At 43.5% G+C, this 19,787-nt stretch overlaps 1 protein-coding gene across 2 annotated transcripts; it reads left to right on the top strand.

Moving 5' to 3' along the window:
• Positions 1-226: 226 nt before the first annotated feature.
• Positions 227-19,425, top strand: UBE4B (ubiquitination factor E4B). 2 transcript variants are annotated; one of them, XM_053452145.1, is made up of 29 exons: positions 227-576; positions 5,703-5,886; positions 7,502-7,637; positions 7,828-7,915; positions 8,078-8,222; positions 8,334-8,559; positions 8,899-9,294; positions 10,274-10,381; positions 11,274-11,400; positions 11,553-11,653; positions 12,102-12,216; positions 12,406-12,489; positions 13,197-13,253; positions 13,539-13,655; positions 13,745-13,843; positions 13,950-14,063; positions 14,281-14,479; positions 14,629-14,767; positions 14,911-15,010; positions 15,151-15,278; positions 15,511-15,609; positions 15,910-16,145; positions 17,088-17,214; positions 17,433-17,577; positions 17,931-18,065; positions 18,158-18,349; positions 18,433-18,607; positions 18,776-18,922; positions 19,189-19,425. In XM_053452145.1, exons 1-29 carry the CDS (start codon positions 553-555, stop codon positions 19,248-19,250), a joined length of 4,005 nt encoding a protein of 1,334 aa, XP_053308120.1. In that variant the 5' UTR covers positions 227-552; the 3' UTR covers positions 19,251-19,425. The 2 variants fall into 2 exon arrangements, with proteins under 2 accessions (XP_053308120.1, XP_053308121.1); XM_053452146.1 differs by lacking the exons at positions 8,899-9,294; positions 10,274-10,381 and having other exon boundaries at positions 229-576.
• Positions 19,426-19,787: the final 362 nt, after the last annotated feature.

Below are 19,787 nucleotides of genomic sequence, written 5' to 3'. Positions count from 1 at the left end.
GCTTCGCAGAGAATGAGCTGGGCCTGCAGCCATCTTCCCAGCATCCCTGTCGGCAGGCCCTGTGGCTGCCATGTTGTCATAGGAACTAGACTCTCCCCTTGTTACCAGGCGGCCCCCACCATTCTCTGCCGTTTCTGACGGCAGCACCTAGTCCCACCCCTGCCCGCTTGTAGTCACGCCCTACGAGTGCGTTGATTGGTCCGTTTTCTCGATCTGTGTCTAGGCCTTCCTGATGTCACGTGAGCACTTTCCCAAGATGGCCGCCCGGTTGTTTTGATGAATAATCCTGTGTGAGGCGGCAGGTTTCGGGCAGGCTCCGGTTTACTCGCTGTGAGGCTCGGTGTGTATCGGGTTTACGTTTTTGCCGGTGTTCCTGTGAGTGCTGGAGAAGCGGGCCGGTCGCAGGAAGTTCTTTGTGTCGTTTCTCACGGGCTATCATTACAGACAATGCAGCTGTGAGCCCCGAGGCCCCTGTCTGTCCCTGACCGCCCCCCTGTCGCCCCCTGTCCCGTGTACGGACCCCTCGCTTCTGCCACCATTAAAAGAAAAAATATGGAGGAGCTGAGCGCTGACGAGGTGAGCATTGGGAGTATTAAGTCGTTTGCACCCCATCTTAATGTCTTCTGATCCATCTATCGTAACCCCACAGTAACCTTTATAAGCCCTAGCCACCCAGGCTTTGTGCTTGCCAGTCATTAATATCCTTAAGAGTTGCATCTTGAGCTCCAACTCCCATAATCCGCAGGCAGCAGCCCCTTGCTTGTGCTCCTGCTTAGTCATCATTAATGCCTTTGTAACAGGAGGTAAGTCTGCTGCTGAAACTCTCATAAATCGCAGGCAGCCCCTGGCCCCTCTTCTATGTACATATCGTTAAAAAAGCTAAACTCTAGATGTGTTACTGCATCTCCTATTACTGTGAGGCAGCCACGTACTACGTACACCCCTGCTTACACATCGCAGGTACATCACCCTTTTACCAGAGGGAGATCATCTGCTACTCACATAATACTCAGCCAGTCAATGGCTATCTGAATCTCATCTTCATTACCGCTCGTAATTACCCATGCCCCTAAGCGAGGGCTTCCTCGTTGCCCCGCTACCCCCATGATGAGTTAATATTAGTGCCGTTGACCTAGTTTTGGGTTTGTAGCTTTATTTTTGCTCTCCAGCTAAGCAGTCAAATGTTACGTGATGACCGCGTCACGCCGATCCTCGTTAGTAACTCATTGCTCTAAAGAGGTAATTAGATGTCCCGCATCTGCCCGGAATTTGGCTGCGCAGGAAAAGTGGAGGTTTGTTGAGCGGATCTCTGGGAATCCGTCAAGAAGGTTCTGAGAATCCCGGACAGAGCGCCAGAGTATAATATCCCGGAGGGCTGCGTGGGGAAGCTCCGTAACCGTCGGTGTAATCAAATGTAATTATTCCTCTGCGGACGCCGTCGCCCTGATTTTCAATAAGTGTAATAACTTAGAACCTGCCGGCAGATCGGCCCCATCCGGCCCCCGTCTAGTCGCCCGTTTCTCCTGCTGTAAAGACTCAAACCTTAATCAGTCATTGTTGTCGTCTTAAATTCAGAAGCCACATGTCTATCCCATGCATGTTTAATACCCTCACTGTATTACCCTCTACCACCTCTGCTGGGACGCTGTTCCACTAACCTGCCAACCTAATATATATATATTTATACTTCTTGAGTAGTGACAAGTTCATCTTGGATTGCTTTTCTGTTCTTTAAGCAAACGAGGTACCAGGACGAGGTATCAGAATCTATACGGGACGATATAGGCGATGCGTTCCTCGTGCTCTCTAAATGTCCGAGATCTGCCACACGTTAACAGGACTTCTTGTCTCGTAACCAGCGGTGCTGCTTGAGATGAGGAAGGATCCTTTGTGTGTCGGTGCCTGATGAGGTTTCTGTAAGCAGAGTACCTGCTGTGATGTCGGATCTTTTCCGCTTCTCCCTGTCCTACTTTTCTCTTTCTCTGCTTCTTACGTGTCCTAATTTTCAGGGACCGGGACACAGAGTCCTATATAGGACGTGGAACGCGTCGGTATCATGCGGCTGTGCCGGCGCTGTACATCACAACGTGTGCCACACAATAGACTATCTATAAAGAAGCGGAGTCTTATTGACATAATAGGCAAACCGCTGTTAGAGAGACATAACCAATGTACTTCGATGACCCCGTCTCGCTGCAGTCGCCACCTAAATAATTGTATGGATTCCTTAATTTGTGTGCCGTCTTTCCAAAAAAAAATAAATAAATCCCTGTTAGATCTTTGTCTTTTTAGGCCGTTACCCAAAGAAACCATTAAAATGTTATCACATTTAAACAATAGCAAGTTGGTGGGTCCTATCACCCTGTCTGTTTGATACATTGTGTGTGGGTCTCCTATACCATGAACCTCTGCAGGAGCCAAACCATAAAATTGGGGGTCTTAGATGACTATTGTAGCTGGAAATGGCTGATTTTTTATGGAATCTCTTCATAGGCGTACAGAGGCCCTTTATCACTCCCATCACTCCTGGGTTCCAATGGCCCTTTATCACTCCTGGGTTCCAATGGCCCTTTATCACTCCCATCACTCCTTTGTTCCAGTGGCCCTTTATCACTCCCATCACTCCTGTGTTCCAATGGCACGTTGTGTTAGCTGATCTGAGTTTAAGTTTACAAGGCTAATTGATGGTTAGACCCTTTTGTCATTTGGTTACAGTTAGAAACGTCCTTGTTTTCCATGAAAACAGCTGAGTGACCCCAAACCTTTGAGCGGTAGTGTAATTTATACTGGTCATGATAAATGCTCTAAAAGTTACAATTTCCTTTAAAAGGAGTTAAAAATCACTACTTTTATTTACTTCATCTTTTTTGAGTCTCCCTCATTAAACGGACAGTCTGTCAATGACTCCCTTTAGAAAAAACACATATTAACCCCCCCCATGTATTTGCAGAACGCACCACATGACAATTTAAAGGGACCCCTCAGCCATCACATTCCTTAAAGTGTCTTGCGATGGCTGCTGTGTCCCTTTAGTATTTGAATTATCCGATGACGGCGCTCGAGCCGTATGAACTCGTTCGCTTGAACGTTAAGTGACAGCTTGTTTATCCCAAAATATAAATAGTTTAACGGATCCTACGCGCCGGTCACATGTTTTTCCGTGGAACTCGGGCCTGAGGTCCCGGCTATACCTCTTGTGCAACCCAGCAGCTGACTGTATGGTGAATGCTGTTTACAGTAACGTTGGACTATAGAAAAGATTTCAATAAAAATGCATTTGTAGCGGTTTTTTTTCATTCCAGAAGCAATTCGCTGTTAGTCTATACGCTAAGAATGTCCTGTTACTGGCAACGTACATTGATCTGGAATTTCTCACTCTTTTCCCTAAAATTAACCCTTCTCGTTCCAGAATCTATAGGGTGTAGTGTTCATGTTTCGATGGCCTGAAGGTACATCAAAGATAAGATCTTTTTGTCATTTCATGTAAAACGTAACGTAATTTCCTGATTAATGGTAAATTTTGGCCAAACTCATCTATATATTTAATATGCAGCCCTCGTTCATTAAAGGAAGAATATGCATGAGAAATCAGATGCATTTATCAATTAGAAATCTGAAATCTCAAATGACAATTTATACTACTTTAATACAGTGATTGGTAGTACCCCTAACGTTCTGGAAGTGGATGTAACCTTGTCCTACTTTGTAAATGAGCGGAGTCTGAGACTTTTTAAATATTAACCCTTTAATGGCCCACCATGCAGATTCTATGTAGCGACTCGTCAGATGTGTTACCCGAATGCCTGTAATGCCCGTCCTCATGGAAATATTGACTTGCCATTATATGAAGGGATATCCGCCATAACATAATAGGAGCGTTGCATATGATGGCAGTGGTGTGCTATAGGAAGGAGGTGGCTGCGGTCTGTATGACCCTGACAATCTACCCCTTCACCCTGAGAGTTCCCAGGTGTGCCCGTTGTAAATTATATTGTGCCGGATTAGCGTCCTTGGATAGCTGGCCCGTTCTACCCAAGCCAGTCAAGGGCTGTGAGATTAAAGGAGGGCCTTGCCGCTTAGTTTAACCACGCTTACCATCTTCTCTTTGCCTCTTATTAAAAATACTACAAATTCTAGACCGAAGCTATGTACGCGGAACCTATTCACTAAGCTAGGATATGAACATAACCATTCGCGTGGATGTCCCTTAGTTCCTGTTGTGCCATTTGTACCTCCAGTAAATCCATTTTTCCCAGCTGGACTTTGGACGCACACTGGGACGCTGTCCTGTGAAGTATTGATAGACGGACAATAGAAAGCTAGAAATCGATTGCGTTTGTACCATCTCAAAACTTACATGGAGGTGAAAAGAACTGATGTGTCGTTTCCGGTAAAAGTTTCTGGAGGAGAAGATTAGAATAGAACGAGGGATCTGTTGAGATTCGTTTGCTTAACATACTCGATATTGCGATTCATAGTTTGGTTAACGATGCTGTTCCACTTAGACAAACTGTGCGGTTTGGGCAGTTCATGGTATTGCTTTCCTGTGTGTTTTCCCCTTCCTGTGTTTTTGGCACCCATCTCCTGCATTGCGCAATATAAATTATATGTTTTTAAATGCAGCGCCCCTTTCCATTTTTTTTTATATGGTCCCCCCCCCCCCATTTTTTTTACAAATATAAGTCCTTGCAGAGTTGAAAACAGTTTCAAGTCCTTGAAAATAACACAGACCCTTGGATGAAATGTTCCAGAAGGGAGCTGGAATGTATTCCCGAGCTGAGCCGTGGCCGCCCTGTTCACAGCGTTTGCAGCAACCCAAGAACTCTTGACTATTGTAAAATCATAACTCCCTTTACATTCGTCCATGCTGTTGGGGAGGAAAAAAGGCTTAATATGTAACTTTACCTCTTCCTGAGCCTGTGGTTGAGCCGTGCGCTTTAAATAAAATGTATCGCACTTCGGTGTTTTTTAAACTGAGCCCTCGAAGCCAAACCACTGAATTTATACCGAGGTTTCGGAAGCACCTTGCTGTCCTGCGTCTCTGCCACCCAAAACCATTTTGTGGAGCAAATCTAGGAGGAGGTCCACCAAGCCGGTGAAACTCTCTGCGAGTTATGAATATGAAGAAGTGTTTTTATTGTAGTAGTTACGTTTTTCAGCCTTGGGCGTATAGAAAGGGCTTTTCCGAGACTTTCTTTGAACCATGGATAATGGCGCTTGGCTCCTTGCCGCTGCAGCCCTGTTTCAGGGCACCATTATTATTGAGCTGCCTTGCTGAGGTCAGTCAGCCCCCCTGGGATGTGATGTAGAGTACTGGAAATTTCCAGTTAGAAGAAAAAAAAACCCCAGCAAATATTACATCAGGAAAACCTATAATCCGCTCGTTCGGCAGTATTCAGAAGAACGCGTATCGGGTGACCTGCTCTGCAGACGCTGGGTAGGGAAATGGTTTAGAAGAGTTCCTTTTTTGCCTCCGGGGTTTTTAAATGCACCCCCTACTGTGTAAATACAATATTCCAAATATTTCAAAGAGTTCTTTCATGGTTTCATTTTTCATAAAGGTATACTTTTTATTAGTTTTGCGTTTACATACAAGGTCTCTTCTTATTGATTCATATTCTATGTGGTTTCCACCAAACTCCACTGTGCCCAAACCTTAAGTGTAAGTGTATATTTTGATTTTTTTTCATTTTATTTTTCAGATTAGGAGACGGCGCCTTGCTCGGCTAGCTGGTGGGCCGTCCTCGCAGCCTACAACTCCGCTTACTTCACCACAAAGAGAGAATCCCCCTGGACCACCAGCAGCAGCCGCCCCGGGCACATCCCAACAACTTGGCTTGAATGTTCAGGGAGTAACCCCTGCTACCTCACCCATAGGGGCATCAGGTAGGGATTAATCTATGCCGTGAGCCAGATCTTTCATGGTGCCAAGATTTCTGGGTCTATCACTGGTGGGTTTCTCCAGCAAGAAACTGAAACGCTGCTCTCCCTTTGTGAAAAGTGTTTTGTGTGCATTGGATTTAAATGTGCATGGGTCAGGGTAAGTATAGTGCACAACAAGACTATGGTTATATCAGGTTGTGCTGTATATAAGACGCAACCAAGAAAAAGAAATGAGGCTTCTGCAACAAGAAAGGACATGGGAAAAACGAGAGTGAGTCCTTTGAGTATTTGCAATCGGTTAGTTTGTAAGGTTTTAATTCTTTTTGTAGCTTTTTCTGTATATCCTCCTCCGTTTTTGGTGCAAATACCTTAACGTTAAGAGAGCGGTTTGTTCCGCCTTCCACCCTTTGGAGACGTCGAGGTCTCTGCTGGGTGTTACGCAGCCCGGCGACATAAACAAAAGCGTGTTTCGTAAGTCAGATGTTCAGAGAAATCGCAGGTCGGGAAATGTTTTTTTTTTTTTCCTGTCTGGTTCAGATTTGATTAGACCGCCTCGGCTAATTTACATCTCATAAGGATTTCACCGTTCCTCTTAATGACTCCAATTGAATTAAACAGGCTCCTCCGCTCCGACGTGACGTAGAACGCCCTGTAACCATTTAACCAGATTCTTCTCGCCGGTTCAGTCTACGTTCCTGCTAATCTAATTGCTACGCGTTTGTTTATCCGCGGGAAAGCTGATTGCCTGTGACACAGATGTGTAACCTAAATGTCCCTATAGTTTTTAACCCACATTCCTGCTTATTTTATGCATCACCCAGTCTTTAATCGATTGCCATCTGCAGGGTAATCTCTCCAGGTATGCCTGTAATTATTGGGAGTGCCAGACAAGCAAGCAGATCCTGCTTCAAAGGGTTAAACTGCGATAATTGTAAAGGCAGCTAGTGTTTTTCTTTAGTAGATCATAGGGTGTGTTTATAGGGAATGCCGATGAGGTGAGTTTGGGAACCCGAGCTGTCAGTCACCGTTCATTTTCCTGTATAATGTGACAGATACAGTATCTCGGTTGGGCGACCGGTCCTTTTCTCGCGCTGCTCTGGGCATCGTTGGCCCCCATTGCAGAGCGTCGGCGAGCGGTGTGCATCAACCGTATAAGCGAGCTGTAAATCTTGTTTTATTGGGCTGCCTAAATAGAGGAAAGTGCGCTGGTGGACGTGCCTGTTCTGGATTCCCGTGCCAAGAAGGCAACCCTTCCGGCTTCACAGGGAACATTTTACCTCTCGATAAGAAAAGGGTTAGTCCAGGGATCTAGTCCCCCAATAACCTAGCATCGCCGCCATCCTATCTTAGCTTTTGGGGGACATTAAACCTAACTTTTTTTTTAAAGTGTGCAAGAGTGTAAATCACCCCCCAAAAAACCTGATTTAAATGTTTGTCTGTTATATTTTGATGTTGCAGTCCGGCGCTATGCGCAGGTTAAATATGCGTTGAAGGAGCTCGTTTAAATAACATTTAGCCAACAAATCTTACACATTTTATTCGTACAGTTGGAATATTTCTGCTCGTGTTTGATAACCGAAGGCTGTTTGGTTTATTTTCTTTCTGTGTTTTTCCGCAGGGGTGGCTCATGGAAGTCAGAGTAGTGAAGGCGTCAGCTCGCTCAGCAGTTCCCCATCGAATAGCCTTGAAACGCAATCTCAGTCTCTTTCTCGCTCCCAAAGCATGGACATTGACAGTGTAGCTTGTGAAAAAAGGTAACGCTTCCAAGGCAAAACTGCAAAGAGTTAACGGGTACGGGGGGGGGGTTTATCATATCAGATGTAGGAGATCGGCTTATTGAAATGTAGTTTAAAAGTGTATGAGACAATCACTGCTGATTAATTTAAAGGTAGTAAACCCAGCGTACTTTGATTTAGGTGTTTTTAACCAATATGTTACTTACAGCATGTCCCAGGTGGATGTGGACTCGGGAATTGAGAACATGGAAGTAGATGAAAATGATCGCAGGGAAAAAAGAAGCCTCACAGATAAGGTATCTGTAACGTGTTTTTTTTTGGGGGGGGTAATCATTTGGTTTGTGCACCGACTTGGAGCTCACTAAATCATTTCCCACTTAGGGAGGAATGCTCAAGACTGTTGTGAAAAGATTAGTGTCGGGAAATGTCATTCATCCAATATTTTCTGGGGGTTTCAGGAACCGTCCGCCGGATCCGAGGTTTCTGAGGAACAGTCTTTGCAGCTGGTCTGTAAAATCTTCAGAGTTTCCTGGAAGGACCGGGATAGAGATGTTATTTTCCTGAGGTCGCTGTCGGCTCAGTTTAGACAGAATCCAAAAGAAGGTGATTTTTTTCCACTCGCTCTCTCACGCTTCTGTGGAGGTTATCTGCATGATGTGTATTATGATTATTATTATTATTATTTGAACTCTTCCTCTTTTCTCCATTTTTCAGTGTACTCCAATTTTAAAGACTTAATTGGGCAGATTTTGATGGAAGTCTTGATGATGTCCACTCAGACAAAAGACGATAACCCGTTTGCCAGCCTCACCGCCACGTCGCAGCCCATTGCAGCCACTCGGCTACCTGAGCGGACTCTCGTGCTGAATTCTGCATCGAATCCTGGCACCAGCCCCATGTTCTGCAACGCCGGCTCCTTCAGTGCCAGCTCGGCGTCCAGGCAAGTCTTTTGCTTAGCGTGCTAAATGTTTGTCCTTGTTGAGGAACACTTTAAAAGAAAAAAGCTGTAGACCATTTCTGTTTAAATATCAGCGCTGTTGTCCTCTGTAGACCTTTTACCTGATACTGGGCTGTGAGTAAGACTTTCACTGACTTTACCACCAACCGGATATACTGAATGTCGCTGGGGGGCACTTCCCTGTGATGTTGGATATTGAGGAGAAGCTCTAAGTCTTAAGTCTGTTTTTTGTCGCACGCGGTATACTCTGAGTTCCTGCCTCTCTGTTTTTTTTCTTCTAATTTCCTGTTTTATTCTTCTTTCTTTTTCTCTACGATCTAGTCTGTATGGTTCTAGTCCAGATGTTATCCCCAGGTTTCCCGCTGGTATACCACTGGCTGTTTCACCCATCCTCCCAATCCCCACTTCCAGTCCGTCCACAGCGAGGCAATCTCTGCCCAGTGGCATTCGGCTCATTCAGTCAAGCCCACCAGAAGCTCAGACGTCCTCTCCACCCAACAGCCCGTGTACGCTCTCCCGATCAAGGCCCTTGCCCATTCCTGCCAGACAAAGATCGCCCAACGTCTCTCCTGTGGCTTATCTGTCACCGAGCCCTCGAGTGCTGTCTCCCAGCGCTCAATCTTTTCCACCCTCCTCTCCTAGACAGCGAGCCTCAGGCATCCGTCTTTACTCGTTATCTCCTAGACTGTCCCCGAGGCAGGCGAGGATTCCTGTTAGGTATTTCATGCATGGTGTGATTCCTTTACTGATCTGTTTTTAGCAGCATGCTTACTAGATCCCATAACAGATCACTTCTTTGGGCATTGGCTGCGGGGTTTTGATGTTAGAAGACCACGTAACATCCACACCTTCTTTCTTGAGTTGTAGAATATTCCGCTTTGGCTTTTGTCTTTGCTCACTGATTTATAAATGTATACTCCGTAGAGTAAGGGTGAGTATCGGTTCATACTGATAGACATGAAGCCTTTATTAAAGACTTGCTATGCCCGTTTCTCTGTAGTTCTCCTGGGTTTTGAGTTCTGATACTGAATCTATAGATATTCCGCCGTTCCTACCATTTCAACCCTTGAACCATTTTACTTTAACAATTAACTTTTAAGCCCAGCTGTTTTGGGTGAAGTGGGCCGCTTATTAGTCGCGTGAAAGTAGTAATAATTTGTACACGAGTCGTAGAAGCTAGCAGTGATCACCCACCATGATTGTACGGGGTGAAGGACCAGCCATTTGTGCTGCTGGGGTATAAGCTGAGCAGTAACTAGAGGTTATTTCTGACCCAGGGGCTTGCCTGCCAGCGTCCCGCGTCCTTACGTATCGCATGCTATTACGTCTTTGTATAGCGCCGTCATATTCCGCCTGTTGTGCTCTTAAGAACCGTTCCAATTGTGTGTGGAGTGTTTTGTGGGTCAGGAGTGACTATTCACGGCAAATAGGGCTTTATTCATAAACGTGTCTTTCTAACTCTGTTCTTTTGAATGTGTTTCTGTAACCTACTTCTGCAATTGAGGCGCCCACCATGTGTCCCCCTAACTCATCCCTTCTTTACGTTTTCTTTATATGTAACAAATATTTGTTATATTTTAATTATAGACAGAAATACACATTTGTGAAGCTGTGTCCACTGCCCTCTTTTTTTTTTTTTTTTTTTGACCCAATTATACCTTTTCCATGTTAACCCTTTGTTCTTATGTTGTGGTAGTATGTACGACAACCCTCTGTCCCTCCTTCCCGCCCGTTCTGATGAGGGTGAGGACAGCAGCGATGATGAAAACGAAGAGGATTTTGCTAGCGTCCAGTTTGGGGGCAGGTATTGGTGGAACGCAGTGATTATGGCACGCTTCAACGCTCGGCCTTGAAACTAGATCTTTAACCCGCTGAATAAAAATGCATTGGAGATTTACCCAACACTTAAGCCTCCGCTCCGCCACTTCACTCTTTTACTTGGTCCGTTAGTGTCGCTGAGAGCTTTACGGAGCTACACGCTTGTGTTGGTTAAATGGCGGATACTTGGGGTGACCCTGATGGCAGCGGGTACCCTGTTGGTACCGACCCGTGCTGTGGGCATTTGCTGCATCGGTTTTTGTGTGTCGGACGTTACGACGCATGTTCTGCTTTTCTTGTTGTTGACTAACCCGCGAGTTCCGTAAGGAAAATAAAAATCACAGGATACCCTTGGAGATGTCTCTCAAGATGGCGCATGTGGTGGGTGCGTTGAATGAATGGTCGTATATTAAACTGTTTCTCATGTGCTGTGTGGTAGGAATGTACTAATCGGATGCTCTGATGACCAGGGATTTCAGCACTACGTGTAAATCGGTACTTTCAGTGAACTGTATGACACGGTCACTAAATTGCAATTAAGAAGAAATAACTAACTTGTGGCGTTGCGATCCATAGATGGTTAAAGGAGATATTTTAATAATATGCGTTATTACTCCCGTCCGCTACCACACACTAAATGCAGTTTCCTTGTGCCGCTGTTTTGTGATGATTTGGATAATCCTAGAGGTCCGGCTGCAATGACCTCCAGCACAACCCACGATTTAAATCCTAACTCTGGATGCTGATTGGTTGTTTTCCGCACACCAATTGTCTATTAATCGCCCTGACGTTTTGTGGACTGCTCACCAACTAACCCGTTTGCTTTTTTCTTGCATATTTTTTTAATACACACATGTATATATTTAATGTTCCCGTAGTGGAGCCAGCAGCATGGAATCCTGCAGTGACCATTTCACGATTGACACGTGCAAAGAAACCGAGATGCTCAACTACCTCATCGAGTGCTTTGACAGAGTGGGGATAGAGGAGCGGAAAGCACCGAAGGTAAGCGCTTGCCCTCTCACTCCCCCAGCTGATGAAACGCCGGATACGTGTACGGATATATACGTCGTGTGTTTGCGGTGTGTATGTTTGCTGGGCATTGGTGCGCTGCCTGCATTGTCTCCAGAAATATAACACAAGCGCTTACTTTGCAGCTGTGCAGCCAGCCAGATGTGAGCCTGCTCCTGAGCAACCTCCGATCGCAGTGCATCTGCCATGCTGCCCTGGTGTTACAGGGTGCGCTGACACAGCCAAGGTAATTCGGCCCCATTCCTGCTGCCATGGCAGACGTGCCATTATTCTGTGTTATGTTACTGTTTGTTAATTTGCCTGCCGACCCACAGGATCAGGTTTAAGTAAAAAAATGGACACAATGCCCTTGCTCCTAATTGTTCTGATGCCAAGGTTTTGGGAAAGTGGCTTTTCCACTTTGCCCCGGTTCTTTGAGTCCCGTTTATCACAGTTTCTCTTTTATTATGTTTTTAATACTTCTCATTTTCATAATTTGTTTTATTAATACTGGAGATGCACCAGAAGTCTGCAGAAGCCGATGTCCATATATTTCATTTTATACAAAATCAAATTGTTTGTGTAACTATGGTTATGTCCTATAACGCCCCATAAAGGGCCATCAGTGACACCCTTGGACGGCCGCAGTTTTTTCTCCACTCAGTGCATTTCGTGTTTCTCCCCCTCTTCCGTAGGCCTGCGCAGCAACCCTCTCTCCTGGTGCCCTACATGCTCTGCCGAAACCTGCCGTTTGGGTTCATCCAAGAACTTGTGAGGTCCACGTATCAGGATGAAGAGGTCTTCAAACAGGTGCAGACCAGACTTTGGCTCTTTATTATGCTTTAGAAAAACAGACATTCTCTATGTGAAAATATTTCACTGAGCGGTGGCTGCATATCAGATACACCTAAATGTTATAGTTTAGATATTTAAGAGCACAGGTGAAAGATTTAGGAAATGTTTAGCATTAAAGTTTTCTTTTTTTCCCCTTTCATACAGATTTTTATCCCCGTTCTTCAAGGATTAGCTCAGGCTGCAAAAGAGTGTTCTCTGGACAGCGACAACTTCAAATACCCTCTCATGGTGAGCGTCCCACGTTTTGCAAGTTAAACTGTTAAATCCCATTTAAATCTGTCCCACGCCAGGCCTGGATCTCTCCACACATTTGATTTAATGATGGAGAGCTCTAATTTTACCAATAAAGAGATTGTGGATATCATTTTATTGTGATTCCAGCCAGTAATGATAACATTAGCCGGCCACTGCGTCATTGGGTAGGCTGTGGTATAAATGGGTATAATCCCAAAATATATTGGCACTTAAAATAACATGAAGCAGTTTATATAATAGTTACACATACATTACGTTAACTTAATCTCTTGTATTTTATCATGACGAAAGGTCTAATTTTGATCAGCACGATTACGAGCTGTTTTATCGGTATATCTGTTACTTAAAGGAACATTTTATTGTCCCCGACACTCCTTCTAAAGAATAATGTATATTAAAGTACTCTGAGTAACCCTAACGTTACTTTAAAATGCATTTGTCCAAAATAAAAAATAAAATCAAAGCTTTTATCTGACACAGAAGTCGTGCAGCAGCCCTCATACATGCATAGGGGTGGGGGTTCTGCAAAATGATCCGCATGTCTGTGTCTGTGTGTGTATATATATATATATATATATATATATATATATATATATATATATATATATATATATATATATAAACACACTAATGCCAGTGTACATATTAAGAAATGATTTCAATTTCCTTGTAACTTCTAGGCTTTAGGTGAACTCTGTGAAATGAAGTTTGGGAAGACGCACCCTGTTTGCAGCTTGGTAAGCTAAACGGCACTGTACAGATCTAAGAGTTTCTTTTTTGCACGGTCTGGCTCTCGGCTCCCAAATCTTAAATTTTTTTAATGTTTTGGGCACTAAACCAATTCATGTGATGATGAATATGTGTTCTAGAATCGCATTGTGCGATCAGTCATGTCCTGGTTTTGGAATCTTCGTGGTCGTTTCTCTCCGTTAAGTTCCCCATCCTCTGTAAAGTTGCTGATTGTTTCAGCAGCTCCTGTAAGGGCATTCATTGAATGTTTTCCTTTTTCTTTGCTATTTTAGGTAGCCTCGCTTCCATTCTGGTTGCCCAAATCTCTAAGCCCTGCCACAGGACGGGAGCTTCAGCGGCTTTCGTATCTTGGTTCCTTTTTCAGCCTTTCTGTTTTTGCCGAGGACGACGTAAGTCTTTAGTTGAAGTCGTCTTTGGTGCTTTCTAGCAAACCTATACTGTTTGTTTTCCTAATTAGTTTTTTTTATCATCTCTCCAGAATAAAGTTGTAGAGAAATATTTCTCTGGGCCGGCTATAACTCTAGAAAACACAAGAGTGGTCAACCAGTCATTACAGCATTATTTGGAGTCCGCACGGGTACGTCACCTCCCAAAGCTGCTTTTAATAGAAGAAGATATAGAGCAATGTTACTGTGACAAAAGTGATCTAATATCTATGTTTGAAAACTTTATTTTCTTAACAGCAAGACTTATTCAAGATTCTGCACAGTATCCTACTGAATGGAGAGACCAGAGAAGCTGCTCTTAACTACATGGCTGCCATAGTGACTGGTAACATGAAGAAAGCACAGATGCAGGTAACCTCCTTCCCCAGAGAGATCTTCATATCAACAAAAAATGGACAACTTTTTAAAACACACATTTTATTCTTAACCAGCTATGTATTTGCAAGGGCCGTTGCGGCACCCCTAGTCCTACTTTTCCAAGAGTCCCCCCACCTGTTGATATAAATAGGGTTTGTTGGAAAAGATGATCTCTGAACAAACGTTTCTTTTTATTTCTTTCGTATTGCAGACGGACGACAGGCTTGTTTCCACAGATGGGTTCATGCTAAATTTCCTTTGGGTGCTTCAGCAACTCAGCACCAAGATCAAGCTAGAGACTGTGGATCCCATGTACATTTTCCACCCCAAATGTCGCATAGCACTGCCGACCGATGAGACTCGTATCAAAGCCTCGATGGAAGAAGTGAGCAGCTGGATATCCGAACTGAGTATGTGTTTCTATATACAAAGCGTCCGATATAAAAGGGCTCTAAAAATGTATATCCTGTTAACATCTGACATGTCTAGAGGGATTTCTGAGGCATGGAATATACTTTAGCTATATATTCATTATATTCATAATCAATGTCTTCTGTAGATCAAGACCCATCTTTATTTTCCGAGCCTAAATTCCCAACTGAATGCTTCTTCCTGACCCTGCACGCCCACCATCTTGCCATTCTCCCGAGCTGCAGGCGATACGTCCGTCGCCTGAGAGCCATACGAGAGCTGAACAGGTGAGTGGCACGGCTCCCGCGCCATGTTTAATCTCAGGCCGGTAAAGCTGTGCGGTGGGTGAGAAAAGGCGCATGGAAGTTGAGGGTGCGCTTGCATTTGGACAGCATTACAACATTTTAAAACTTTTTCTTTTCCTTTTCAGGACCGTGGAAGAGCTAAAGAACAACGAGAGTCAGTGGAAAGATTCCCCTCTAGCGGCTCGGCACAGAGAGATGTTAAAACGCTGCAAAACACAACTTAAGGTCGGTGCGGATATCAGCCTGTTTTGTGAATATCATTTTTTGGTTGAAGATTTTTACGTTCATGATGAACTTCATTTAATTTTTTTGTATTTGTGTCCGTTGTTACCAATTTGCTTACATGGCTACATGGCATATTGCAGAAGCTGGTGCGCTGCAAGGCCTGTGCCGATGCTGGTTTGTTGGATGAAAACTTCCTTAGAAGATGTCTCAATTTCTATGGAATGGTGATCCAACTGATACTGCGCATCATGGATCCTTCCTTCCCAAAGTGAGCCCTGCTTTTTCTACTTAATGCCTATTTCATTTATTTTGTTCTGATCATGCATCGTGTCTCAACCACAGTTCATTTAGTGATTGTGTAGCTCATTGCCAACCCAGCAATCTGTAATCCAAATCTCCCACTGGAAGCCAGATCCTACTGTGTTCTTTACATTAATACAAATCATTTCTTAGTTTTTTAATTCTGCCTTATGTTAACATAATGTTTTTCCTTCCTTTAGTACGACGTTGCCTTTAAACCCAGAGGTCCCCAAAATGTTTGCAGCCTTGCCAGAGTTTTATGTAGAAGATGTAGCGGAGTTTCTCTTTTTTATTGTGCAGTAAGTAAACCATATGTTTTATATATATATATATATATATATATATATATATATATATATATATATATATTATAATATATATATATATTATAATATATATATATATTATAATATATATATATTATAATATATATATATATATTATAATATATATATATATATATATATATATATATATATTATAATATATATATATATATATTATAATATAATATATTATATTAAAAAAATCAATTGCATGAGACCTTTCCCAGGAACACTGATGACAAAGCTCCACTTTGTGTTTGCCTCTCCTCTCAGATATGCTCCTCAGGTTCTCTTTGAGCCCTGTACACAAGATGTTGCGACGTTCTTGGTTGTGCTGCTGTGCAGCCAGAATTATGTCCGGAATCCTTACCTTGTGGCCAAGTTGGTGGAGGTCATGTACGTTACCAACCCCGCCATCCAGCATAGAACTCAGAAGTTCTTCGAAATGATTGAAGGACACCCTTTGTCCATAAAACTCCTTGTACCATCGCTGATGAAATTCTACACTGGTACGTAGCAAAATGTGGGGTAACAAACACAAAAATTACTTGTTTTTCCGGAACAATTCTGTGAGCTTCCCTTTTAAAATCAAGTGGTGAGACTAAGCAGATGGTGTTGCTAAAAAAAAAATGAAACGCTGGTTGCGTCCAAGTTGATTATAATTATTATAACTGCTGTTCCACTTGGGAAGCCATGGGCTGTACTTGGGTATGTTAAGTAAACCTTGGCCTGTCTTTTTATTCTTTCCTTTGAATTTTCTATCGCATAAAACACACACGTTTTTTAGTTTCTACGGTAACATCCTATCAGTAGCTGCTTTTGCTTGTCATTGCAATTCAAACTGAATAGGCCAATTTTTACTGATCAAAATAACTATTTCTGGGATGGCTTTTGGCATTTAATTTGGCGTTTAGTTACAAAAGTGTTAAATTCACCAGAGGTGGAACAACATCTTTAAAACATCAAAATGTTCCCAGGTTTCTTTTTTTTCTCGTTAAGCACTGAAAGCTCGTCGTCGGGATAACATTCCTTTTGATTGTGGCGTTTGGTAACTCATTTCTAGACTTTTTTTTTTAATATTTCAAAAGATTGTTCTTGGAAATGCATCTGAGAGAAAGTAACTCCTTTGTCCGAACCAATAAGTTCAAATCTGTGCGAGGAAATCTTGAAAGTCTGCTTTTTACAGAGAGTGGGTAAATAACGTGACCTCGTGTCGCGAGCAAGCATTGCTTGCAGGTCTTCTGCAGCAGCGATTGCTTTCATTAATTACGCCACGTCGAGTTGTGTAAAATCAGATGATCGCTCGGTCAGAGGGTTGCCAGTTTCTCGCGTTTCTGGAGCCGGATAAAACTGCCGCCGGGGGAAATCCGTGTATTTTTACTGAACGTCGGACTCGCTCGTCTTCGCTTACCGGGCAGATCGTTAAGAGGCCGCCGTTTTCTCTTCCGCAGACGTTGAACACACCGGTGCCACCAGCGAGTTCTACGATAAGTTCACCATTCGCTACCACATCAGCACAATTTTCAAGAACCTTTGGCAGAATCCGGCTCATCACGGCACGTTTATGGAAGAATTTAAGTGAGTTATAAATAATTTCAGTCGAATGGAGAATCCGCTCTAGATTACAAATTAGGAAAGTGTGTGTCTGCCCATCGTAAATCTCAATTAAAGGACAAACATTGCGATACATGCATGTCTCTATATGCACATATATGTGTAAAGGCACAAAAAAAACTTAAACTGTACTTTCTATAAAGACTTCACGTGGACTGATGTTCCCATCTGTGTGTTTGCAGCTCGGGGAAGCAATTTGTGCGCTACATAAACATGCTGATTAATGACACCACGTTCCTGTTGGATGAGAGTTTGGAGTCTCTGAAACGGATCCATGAGATACAGGAGGAGATGAGGAATAAGGATCACTGGGATCAGCTTCCTCGGGTGAGATACCTTGACTCAAACCCCGGTGGGATCCTTGGGGAAGCTGCCCGCGACATCACAATTAAACATTAAAATGTGGCTGAATTTATCAGCTGAGACTTGATTTACAGATTATGTCCTCAAGTGGGGCGGGCTTACTTTTTTTTCCTTTCCTGGTTCCAATGTGTAGAAAAATTACATGACTGTTTAAAAGCAAAGACACTCTCTCTCTCCATCACCAAAATACGTGCCACAGACACTCCCAAGTTACCGCACTGAAAGTGCTTTAGGGTCTGTTTATAAACAACTGAGTCGGTTTCTGTCCGGTCGAGCTGCATGCTGCTTGTTAGCGAAATTCTGTCTATCGTCATTAGGATCAGCAGCAAACTCGACAGTCCCAGCTGGCGCAGGACGAACGCGTGTCCCGCTCTTACCTCGCACTGGCTACTGAAACCGTGGAAATGTTCCATATCCTTACCAAGCAAGTGCAGAAGCCGTTCCTGCGGCCCGTGAGTACCCGGTTACCTTTTGTTTCCCGGTGGAAGGCCTTCTTGCTATGTTCTGTTCTGACCGTGGCGGGTTTTCTTTTTCTTTCTTGCAGGAGCTGGGCCCTCGGCTGGCAGCCATGCTCAACTTCAACCTGCAGCAGTTGTGTGGCCCCAAGTGCAGAGACCTGAAGGTGGAGAACCCAGAAAAATACGGGTTTGAACCAAAAAAACTTCTGGACCAGCTCACAGACATTTACCTACAGCTAGACTGCGCCCGGTTCGCAAAAGCAATCGCAGACGATCAGGTTTGTCATCCACCCCCCAAAAAAAATGAATGGATAACAACAAATAATTAAATTTGATCGTTTCAATCTTTGATCACTTCCAGAGGTCCTACAGCAAAGAACTTTTTGAGGAAGTCATTACCAAAATGAAGAAAGCTGGAATCAAGTCTACGATTGCCATTGAGAAGTTCAAGCTTCTGGCGGAAAAGGTGGAGGAAATTGTGGCTCGAAATGCTCGGGCAGAAATAGATTACAGCGATGCTCCAGATGAATTCAGAGGTACAATGCCCGACGTTATTTCATGCGTCAATGAATGGGTTCCTTGAACACCCATCTAATTGACAAGCCATAGAGCGTGTAGTAATATTACAGCAGCTTCTTGCTAATTAAGGGTCTCCACCTATTGTGTTTTTTTTTTTTTCGTTTTTTTTTTGTTGTGCCACTCAGATCCACTGATGGACACATTGATGACGGAGCCAGTGAGACTTCCTTCTGGAACGATCATGGACAGATCCATTATTCTGCGGCATCTTCTGAATTCTTCCACCGATCCCTTTAACAGACAAACGCTCACGGAGAGCATGCTCGAGCCAGGTATACCCCAAACGCAGGCGTACAGGCACCGATTACGAGTGTCATCTATTGCTTATCCAGCATATGTATTTGAATCCGTGATCGGACCGTAGGAATACTTTTCCCACGTTTTTCATTGTACTGTCCCTTTAATTGCCTTTCGTGTCTGTTACATTAACAGGATTGTATAAGTTTTGAAGGCATTCGGCCCCTAGCAGGCTCTTTCCTGTGTACTGGTTAAAAGCGAAGCCGTTTTATCTTATTCCTTGTGTTTTTTCTTCTTTTAGTGCCAGAATTAAAGGAAAAGATTCAGGCGTGGATGCGCGACAAGCAAAACACGGATCCTTGAACGGGTTAATCGTCTTGGGCTGCCCACTCTGGAAGAAGAGGAACCCTGTACATATATTTAAATAATACAAGAAATTACGCGATCACTTAAAAGATGGAGGAGGGTATATTTTCTTAAATTGGGGCCAGCACTACAGTTCCGTAAGCAGAAACCATTTTTTTTCTGTGCGTTAAAAGGACAAAAAAAACACAAAAAAAACATCAACAAACTGATCACGAGCCAAACCGCACCGAGGTGTCAGTTATCTGTTATCCTAAGAGTTCCCCCTTTTCCTCCGTCATGCTGCGGCAAGCTTGGCTCTCCTTTCATTATTGCGTCCCCCCCTGTTTTGTTTTTTTTTGTCCTTCTCTTAACCCTTTATTAGATTTGGAAAGTTTTTGAAAACATAATAATGAGTTGAAATCACCTTTTTTCCACCCATCCGTAGGACATGGCAGTCACTGTACACATGGCAGTACACAATTGAGATTCTGGATATATATATATATATATATATATATATATTACACACATTTCTCTGTGTTCAGTGAGAGAAAA

Source organism: Spea bombifrons, chromosome 12 (genome assembly GCF_027358695.1).
Source record: "Spea bombifrons isolate aSpeBom1 chromosome 12, aSpeBom1.2.pri, whole genome shotgun sequence".
NCBI lineage: Eukaryota > Metazoa > Chordata > Amphibia > Anura > Pelobatidae > Spea > Spea bombifrons.
Note: the sequence above shows the minus strand (reverse complement) of the source record. Positions and strands in the feature narration are given on the sequence as shown.

Excerpts from the sequence above, each read along its gene's own strand:
- UBE4B (XM_053452145.1), top strand. The coding sequence starts at position 553 with ATGGAGGAGCTGAGCGCTGACGAG. Across the intron at positions 15,011-15,150 it reads GCTGCAAAACACAACTTAAG|AAGCTGGTGCGCTGCAAGGC; the intron begins GTCGGTGCGGAT and ends GGCATATTGCAG. Across the intron at positions 17,215-17,432 it reads ACGTTTATGGAAGAATTTAA|CTCGGGGAAGCAATTTGTGC; the intron begins GTGAGTTATAAA and ends GTGTGTTTGCAG.